This window comes from Mus caroli, chromosome 16 (assembly GCF_900094665.2).
Source record: "Mus caroli chromosome 16, CAROLI_EIJ_v1.1, whole genome shotgun sequence".
In the NCBI taxonomy this organism is placed as follows: Eukaryota; Metazoa; Chordata; class Mammalia; order Rodentia; family Muridae; genus Mus; species Mus caroli.
Genome location: NC_034585.1, coordinates 45,864,476 through 45,874,387, shown reverse-complemented (window position 1 = coordinate 45,874,387; position 9,912 = coordinate 45,864,476). Strand labels below are relative to the sequence as shown.

Genomic DNA, 9,912 nt, shown 5'->3' with positions numbered 1-9,912 from the left:
GGGGGTGGGGGCGTAGGTTTGGAGGCGGCGGGGGAGGGGCCTCAGGCTCTGCGGCCCTGGTCCCTGGTGGCCGCTGGCGACTCGCGCAGGCTAAAACCTGTGGCGGTCCGTGATGAGGCAGCCGGAACTTTACGGTAGGATTTGTCAGAACCCCCCAGAGAGAGAGAGAGAGAGAAAGCATCCCGGAGTCGCTCCCGGACGCATTCTTTTCAGCGTTGATGTCTGTAGGCTGAGAGGCCTGTTCTTGTCTGGCGTGATTATTTTGCACATTTCTGTGGCGTCAAAAAAAAAAAAAAAAAAGGCACCGATGAGAATGTTATTATTTTTTTTTAATCGGAGATAATGATGTGCACGGATCTATAACGAAGTGAGTCAGCAACTGGTTCAGGAGCTTAAGCTAGGTTGTGGGATCGAGTAAATGCCCATTTGACTAAGTTCGTCTGAAATTGTGGGAATTCGGGGAACGTGGGGTTTTTTTGTTTGTTTTGTTTTTCTCGTTTGCCTTGGAACCTTTTAAAGACGTCATTTATTTTCATATTAAAAGAAAAAAGTAAAGCTAACTGATGGCTGGAAAAGGATTGTGCCGTTGAGATAGTCATATGAGAGTTTGTAGCTAGTACATTCATTCATGCATTCATTCATTCCATTCTAAACAAACAGTATAACGGGGCTAGGGATTGACTGTCACTCAGAACAAAGATGAGGACGTGGTGCCTGCGGAGAAGCAACCAGTTAATAATAGTCCAAATAGGAAAGTACTGTTGGAATTCACTACATAAATGAGGAATGTGTCATCACTAAAATGTAGAGCAGCCAGTTTGCTGATGAGTATTTTTGCACCTTTCTCTTTGTGTCTCTGCATTTTACTGCTTTAGGCTTTTCGTGAAGTGAAATCTAAAAGTAGTCTATTTTACATTATAGTTTATTCAATAAATTCTTATTTGAGCACTTCAGAAATATTAGCCTTTACTACAAAGCCAAAGTGCTAGAAAGAAAAAGAAAAAAAAAATATCTCTTCCATTGACATAACAAGCATATCCCCATAATGATGCTTTGGTCATTGTTGTTGTGTGATGCTGGTCCAGTTAGATCATACTAAACTGAAAACTGAATGAATGCTCTCTTCCTGTGACCTAGTGACATCTTAGTTGCCACAGTGTCATAATTACACAGCAGCAACATATGAAAGTATAGCACTGTTATGGATAGCACAAATAAACTACTAATGATTCATTTGTTTACTGATCCATACTTTTATCATTCCACTTGTATTCATAGTCAAAACACAAGCTTAATAGTATAGGCCATGTAAAACCAGAAGTATCTTCATACAGCTGTTGTTTACCAAATCTCTTATCATATTTAGGCCATGCCTTATAAATGTGTATTGGTGGTCTTTTACCATGTTTGTGCAACAGTGAAATAACTCAGTGACACATATCTAGAATACCTATTAATACCTATTAATAAGAGGTACGTGATTATTCTGTTTCCCTTACCAACCATCAAGTACTACAATGTAGCTATCGTTATTGGTCAATCCATAAGATTGTTATTGGTCAATCCATAAAATTCACCTTTCACTTTTGAAATGTACTTACTTACTTTTCTTTCCATTTTACAGAATTCATAACTGTGTTAAGAGTAGAGGTCTTGATAATTTGAATAGTTTCCCTCTGTCTTGCCTTGACTGTTTCACCCAATTAATACACATTTTTAATTCAGTTCCTAGATAAGTAAAGACACAAGATGTCAGAGTATAATAATCATTTTTAATAACTGTTTGAAGGCCTGCTTCTTTGAATAGAGTAAGGTCCTTTGCATGGCTCATAAAAATTTCTTGTTTAAAGCCAGGCTTGGTGGTGCATGCCTTTAATCCCTGAACTCAGGAGGCAGAGGCAGGCGAATTTCTGACTTCGAGGCCACCCTGGTCAAGAGCTACAGAGTGAGTTCCAGGATAGCCAGGGCTACACAGAGGAACCCTGTCTCGAGAAAAAAAAAAAAAAAAAAAAAAAAAACAAAAAAAAAAAAAAAAAGTCTTGTTTAATTTATGTAATAAGTAGATTCTTGTTTTGTGAACAAGCAAGAAGCTTTTTCTAAGCAAGCAGTGGATATGTCTAAACTATATAGAGAAATTATAAGAAATAGTAAAATTTTAGTTTTTTCTTACTCATTTTATGTAAGCATAATACCTATATATAACTAATAAGTTAATTGATTTTTATATTTTCAGTGTGTTCTCAAACTTTTAATGCTTTAGAGATGTGTGATCAAATAAAATTTATATTTTTAAAAAACTGGTTAACTTTGAGAGATCATTCAGATAGGCTTGAATTATTTATTCCAGTACCACAGGTAATATCTGGCACTAATTGTTCTGATTTACTTCATTGATAAGAAAAATGCCTAGCAAAGGTGAATATGACTAGTTCACTATGAAATATTACATATAATTATATTTGCATACTATTTGCTGGCCAATATTAGGCTCATACGGTTTTGTTTCTGATTGTGTATGAGCAGACCTATTTGAACCCAATTTGCATACTTATATAAAGTCAAGTATGTCTAGAAGTCATGGAAAATAGTGGAAAGAATATGCATTTTGCATGATTTTCTGCACTCAGAAAATTTATTAGTAATGAGTAATTCTGTCTTAGTTTTGCAGCTTTCATAATGGATTACAATAAAATCCTTCAAAGCTCTGTGCAGGGGATGCGTACTCAGTGTACGTATTACATAGTCCATAGTTTCGTACCCAGGAACAGAAGAAATCTTTCAGTGAAACCACATAATATATTTTAATATGAAAGGAAATTTTCATATCCAAAAGCTTAATCTGTCTTCTCTCCTAAAAATTTAATCCTTTTTTAGTATAGTAATATGTCAATTTTCTTCCATGGTAGAACAAGTTGGAGGTAGATAGAGGGTAGGTTTTGTCACAGTTAATTGGAAAGCCAAGTTTATGAGGGTCTGCCACTCCTTTGATGATTGCCCTCTTTCCCTCTGTTATATCTTATTTCACTTTTGTCACTGTTATCTAAGTATAATGACACCATATTTTTCAGTTGCTAAAGATACTCTATCCATTGGTTCCTACTTGTATTTGTGAACAACATGGTTTTAGCAGAGCTATTAATAAATATCTTAAACTGAGGAGTAAATAGCCATTTTATTCATGACATCTTAACCTATGTATATCCATTGTAGGTACATTCCCTATACTAAAATTCATACTCATGTAGATGCTGTGGTCAGAATGTGAAATATCCCCCATAGGCTCATGTGTTTGAACACTGAATCCCCAGCTGGTGGCACTGTTGGGGAAGCTATGGAGCCTTTAGGAGACGGTGCTTTGCTGGAAGAGGGTGCTCACTGGGTACAGGCCTTGATGTTTTATTGCCTCTTATTTCCTATTTATTATCTGTTTCCTCACTGCAGATGAAGTGTGACTGGGTAGCAGCCTTCTGATCCTAGTGTCCTACCTTCCATGCCAGGATGGAATGTAGCCCTTCAAACTAAGCTACAATAAACCCTTCTTTAAATTGCTTTTTGTCCGATATTTTGTATTGCTAGGAGACAGGTAATTCAGTAGATATTTGACTATGTAAGTACAGAAGCAGCTGGCTAGATTTAAATAGAATTAAAGATGTGTTAGCTCAGACCTGTTGGTATTTGCCTATAATTTCAACACTTGGGAATCTGAGGTAAGATCATGAGATTGAAATCATCTCCAGCTACATAACAAGATATGGTTTTCAAACATGCAATAAAACAGATGAGGGTTTTGTTCCCTTCTAAGAAGTTATAGGCTGCAACCTAGTTCTAAGGTTGACTGTGGTGGAATCTTGACTCTAATTGTAGCCTAAGGAACTGAGAAATTTCAGATGCCTTATAGGAAACCAGTTGTTCTTGGGTGTAGTAGCATAAGGAAAAAGAATTTACCACAGTAAAACCCACTAAGAATCTCTACTGGTGGTTTCCCAACATACTTAATCAAATTTACAATACTTAAATATTTTTGGTAAGGAGCTCCTATCACAAAATGTCATCTTGCCAGCCCCCTTAGCACGTTTTCAATTGTCACTCCTTTTTAAATTTTTTAGGAAAAAAATCTTACTGAGTTGTTCAGGCTGAACTTGAACTTGAGAGCCCCTTGCCACAGCCTCCTGAGTCTCTGGGATTGGAGGCCTGTGCCACTAGGTTTGACTTTGAATTTTTAAGTAGCTTTTGCTTCTCATGTCTTAGCAGTTTTAATTTTTTTTCCTTTGGTAAAATTAAACAACCTAGTAGTGTCAGAATTTGCTTGTCAACAGACTCATAAACTTCTTGAGTATGTTTAGTTAATGCTGGCATAAGAGTGCAGCTTCTTAAACTATCAGAATATTAGCAAATTGTCTACTCAGGGTTATTTAATGCAGATTGCTGTAATAGCAAAATTCTTTAGTGTCCAACTCAGAACAAGTGAAGTTTTGATAAGTAGGCCTCTTAAAAAGTAGTGGCTAAGATTACGATAGACGTTTCTGTATCAATAGGAAAATGGGAAGGGCTAAAAAAATGAGTCTTACATTGCAGTTTATATCATATAATGTACACGAAAAGCAATTTTTGTCTTATTTACTAAATCTCACTATTGCTTCCTATATAATAGTCCTTTCCTATCACAGAGGAATAGAGGAAACGTGAACTAATTTTGCTGTGTACCTAAACAATGAAGTGAGGAAGATGTTATAATTATGTAATGAAAATAGTTATAGCAGAAATGTGTTTTATAGAGTCTAATATGTGATAAGTCCTAATATTTTCACAACTTCATAAAGTACAGGTTTCATTATTTCCATTTTCAGATAAACAGACATACAGAATATTTTTTAATTTCACATAAAGTCGAATAACTAGTGTGCCTAAGAGCACACCTGTGTATTGCAAAGTGAGTCCAAAGAAGATAATTTGTCATTTCACTTTCTTCTAGACATGCTTTATTATCTATATTTATATACATGCCATAATTAGAATGGTCTTATTTTTCTTCCTGAGAGCAAAATATCTCTCTGTCAACTACTTAAGCTTCTTAGCACAATGTATTCTTTTATCTTTAATGGTTCTCAATCCAGCATAGTTTTGTGTTCCAGAGGATGAGATTTTGAAGGAGATTGGTTAACAGTATGGACTGACAGGAGGTAGTTTAGTTTACAAGTGAAAAATTCTTAATAAAAATTTCTGCTGGGCGTGGTGGCGCACGCCTTTAATCCCAGCACTTGGGAGGCAGAGGCAGGTGGATTTCTGAGTTTGAGGCCAGCCTGGTCTACAAAGCGAGTGCCAGGACAGTCAGGGCTATACAGAGAAACCCTGTCTCGAAAAACAAAAAAAAAACAAAACAAAACAAAAAAAATTTCTCCTGAAAATACCAAATAAAGAAATTTCAAGCCACTACCATTGAGACAGGTGTGAAATCTACTTTAATTGTTCTCTACACCAGTAAGTTTTCCACCTGCATTCTGTAAGTGCCAGAGTTGGGAAGCAGAGATTTTGTGGGCCTTTGCACATCCTCTGAAGTGGGATCTTCTTGAAAATTAGGCTGCAGCTTAGACAGGTAGCTTAGTCAAGATGAATATTTGAGTGGATTTTTACAAAAACAGTCTGGGGGAAGGGACAGGTGCTATAACCTAAATCTTTAAAGGATAAATAATTGTCATGTCTGCTTTGATGTGGCTAATTACAGCCTTAAAAATGGGAACCAAAACCACTTTTACAAATGAATAAAGGAGTTTGGTATAAAACGTGTAAATAAAAATGAGAGGTGAGAGCTCTGTGGAAATAAGAAAAGCATTTCACTGATAGAGTTAACAACAACATTTGTTTCTCTGCCAGTGAAAACCAGCCTGTGGCTAAAACCATGACGGATGAGATGTGTAGTAAATGCACAGTACACTTTAGCTTACCTTCCAGTCAAGCAGGAGGCTGAAAAGTTCTGCCAAAAAAGCAGTCTCAGTTATAGAAAGACACTGAATTGTCTTTCCTACAACAGGAAAATATTGATATGAATACATTGGGGGAAATGTAGATTTCATCCTTTCTCCTGTGTTAATCCTAACTTTAATGGTTTCTTCTGACCTTTAAGTATCTCTGCTTATTTTACTTAGACAACACTGATAATATTTCTGTCTAGGCTGCTTCCTTTTGGTTGCTAGGCACTTAGGCCTTCCCAGCAGAGGCTGTAAAATGTGTCTGCTGCTGGCTGCTTCCTGCACTTACCTTCTAGACATTGATAATCTGCTCTCTTGAAAGTTTCCTCACACAGATTGTCTCATGTTGCATGTTAAACAGGCAGAAGAACTACCAGCCTTTCTTAAATTCACCATATAAATGTCTTTTGGTTTACAAATTTTCACTCCTTTTCATCTTAATACAGACAGCTTAGAGAGGATTTCTGCCTTCTACCTTGTAACCAAAAGGTTTTCTTCCCTCTTTACATAAATCTTTCCTATGATCTTCACAGTTACTAATTAAAGGAGACCTTACCAATCTTGAGTGTATCAAATATGCTGTTTGAGAAAATACTAATGCAACAAATGAGGCACTCTGCTGCTTTCTAGGAAAGAAATGGAGATCTGTTGTATTTGTTTTGGTGTTTTTCAGTTCCCTTTTTTTCATTATTGCTTCCCTTGTTCCACAGCATCTAGCAACAGTTACATTTACATGCTATGTTGGTCCTGAGTTTACCAAATGGGATCAGAAATGGAAAGCCAGCCTAACAGAGAGTTCTGAGTCTAAAGTCATGGACAACCCATGGAAGAGATCAAGTGGGACTAATTTTAGAAATGTTCTTGGAATAGAGCTAGATAGTCAAAAATACACTTTAGTCTCTTATTGTTTCATTGATATTGTCTGCATATTTTTGCTTTTTCAAGAAACATCCACAAAGAGCTGAGCATATAGCATACACCTTTAATGCCAGCACTTTGTAGGCAGAAGCATGTGAATCTATGAGTTCAAGACCAACATGGTCTATGTAGTGAGTTCTAGGACTACACTGTGAAACCCTGTCTTTAAAAGGGGGGAGGGTAGAGAAAGATCTACAAAAATTCTTTGATGTTTGAGCTAGAGAATATACAAGAGCTTACTACATCTCACCTCCTATTTCATGGAGCTGTATAATACGGTTTTGGAAGAAAAGTGGCTATGTAGCATTTTATAGTAAAAAAAAAAATTCAGTACTGTTAGTATTATAATTAAGCAGGAACTGATACTCCTCTATGGAAGCCATTTAACAATATGCATCAGTAAAATCAATATCTGTTCATCTAGCAATTCTACTATGAACTTATTGTACAGAAATACCACTAATATAGTCAAAGGGTTATAGACCATGAAAATGGTCAAGAAAATGATTAAGGAAACCATAAACATTGTTCCATGTAGTGGTGCAGGCCTTCAGTCACAGTCACTTTAAGCTCCAGGCTGACCAAGCTACCAACCACCACTCTGGTTCCCTTGGATCTGTGGGTGAAAGACACATAAATATATATATTAGCTTATTTCTAATATGCTATTTAGCTCAATGGCTGGGCATTTCTAAGTTTCCCACGGCTAACAAATGTACCCTTACCTTCACTCCCAGCTCAACATCTTTCAGCTTAGTTGCTCAGTCACCTTTAGTCTTAGCTCAACACCTTTAAATTGTCCCTCAACTTATTTTCCCTGTTCCATTCTCCTTGCTCAGTACCCTAAATCTGCCCTCAGCTTAGTTGCATTTCTAATCTCCCACCATCTGCCCCAGGCCCAGTTGGGGAAATTAACCAATGGCCACTCCACCCGAAATCTCATGTGGCTGTTGTCTCTCTCCCTCTGAAACAGGCAAATTCTCTTTTCTCTTTGTCCCCTAGCCTGCCTGGGGAACCTGGAGGTCCTACCTCTTCTACCCAGCCATTGGCCACTAGCATCTTTATTGATTGATCAAGAATCAACTGGGGAACAGGACCTTTAGTATTCACACTCAGATTCCTGATCAAAGCATCAGAACCACCCCCTACACACAGGAACATAATTTAGGTCCTGCCTATGCTGCATAATGAGCTCAAAGCTAACCTGGGCAGCTTTGTGAACTCTTGAATCACGCTCACGAGTATTTAAATAGTACAAATTGGTCTTGATAAGTTTAAATTTTGTGTGTGTGCATGTGTGTGTGGTAGAGAAAGAAGAGTGATCTGGGAATATTTGGGAAGTAAATATGAATAAAGTGTGCTGTGCAATTTTATCAAAGAACTAATAGAAGTTTTAAAAAAATGAACTACCAAATAGGGGTAGAGAATAGAACTTGAGTGGTACTGCACTTATCTAGTATGCACAAGGTTCTAAGCATAGTTCCCAGTACTAGAAAAACAATAACTTTATAATTTTGGAAAATAAAATAAATAAGATGGTCTTGATAGAACATTCAGTGCTGCAAAAGAAAAGATGATTTTAATATCATTGTAAATTGTATATAAAATATTCCTACGCCTTGAAAAAATGTAAATTCTAGATGGTGATTATATTTGGGTATTGAACCTATATTATTATTTTATGGACACTAAAATTTTTATAGTTATATACTGGTTTATATAGAGGAGAAAAAAATCTTTGTATCTTCCTATTAAAAAATATTATTTTCTCTTACAGCTTTTATGACCATAGCAAAAATCAGTTTGCAGGCATTGGAATAAATCTTGTAAAGGATCATTGTGCAACATGGATTCTCTAGCAGAAGAATTTTTTGTAAGGTAAAGAATGGGCGACTGCAATAAAACTGCATTTGTTATATTCCAAAAGATGATATAGCATCAGACTTTTCTCTGTAAACTTTGAAAACTATTGTGAAATAAATGCCACTAAGCTTCAGGGCAAAGATACAAAGTCATCACTTTGAAAAAGATATATTTAGTTTGTGGGCTGTTTTACTTGCTGAGTACTAATTAAAGATTTGTACTTTCTTGATAGGGAGTTTTGTTTTGTGTAAAAGAGATGAGAATTAATTGGGGTATATACTTAGTTTTACTGTGGAACCTGAAGAAAATATAGGAGCTAATAATATTTGTATTGGAAGCTCTTAAGTGAGTGTCTTAGTTATGATTTTTATTGCTGCGATGAAACACCATAACCAGAAAGCAAGTTTGAGGGAAAAAGGATTATTTGGCTTATGCTTTTATACCACTGTTCATTATTGAAGAAGTCAGGACAGGACCTCAAACAGGGCAAGAACCTGGAGATAGGAGCTGACGTAGAAGCCATGGAGGGGTGCTGCTAACTGGTTTCCTCCCTATGGCTTGGTCAGCCTGCATTTTTATAGAACCCAGGACCAACAGCCCAGGGATTCTATCACCCACAATGGGCTGGTCCCTCCCTCACTGATTGAGAAATGCCTTGAAGCTGGATCTTAGAGACATTTTCTCAGTTCAGGTTCCCTCCTTTCATATAACTGTAGTTTGTTGTCAAATTGATGTAAGACGTCAGCACAGCCAACTTTGGCCATCTAGCTGTTTCAAAGCTGTTGAAAGATTTTAGTATGCATCTGGGAGTGATAACTATTATTTTAAAGAGTGAGTGATCATGAAATAGAGTTAGCAAGTATTTATTGGAGGACATATTGTATTCCCACAGGTCTTCAAAGGCTTCTGAATACTGCTGCATTCATTCCCAGATAATATGAGCTTATTAGGCAACTAGGAAATTAAAGAAAAGTTAATTAATTTAGTTAATTAAATTAGCTGTGGAATATAAATGTATTAAGAGCCATATTTTGAAATATTTCTCTAGTTTTTCTCAGTTTCCTCAGATGAAATCATACATAATAAATGAAAAGTGATTGTCAGATGCACACATAAAATAATGATATTTTATAACTTATAATTCTATGTAAATCAGTGTTTCTCA

At 36.4% G+C, this 9,912-nt stretch overlaps 1 protein-coding gene across 4 annotated transcripts in view; it reads left to right on the top strand.

Annotated features, from left to right (window-relative positions):
- Dzip3 (DAZ interacting zinc finger protein 3) overlaps positions 1-9,912 on the top strand; it is a 62,845-nt gene that overhangs the window by 379 nt on the left and 52,554 nt on the right. For 3 of the 4 annotated variants that reach the window (XM_021184722.2, XM_021184723.2, XM_029470345.1), the window contains exon 2: positions 8,662-8,762. In XM_021184722.2, the coding sequence (XP_021040381.1) occupies positions 8,731-8,762 (32 nt within the window). In that variant the 5' untranslated portion in view covers positions 8,662-8,730. Of the gene's footprint in view, positions 1-51; positions 135-8,661; positions 8,763-9,912 lie in introns of those variants that run through there. The other variant, XM_029470344.1, reaches the window with a different exon arrangement.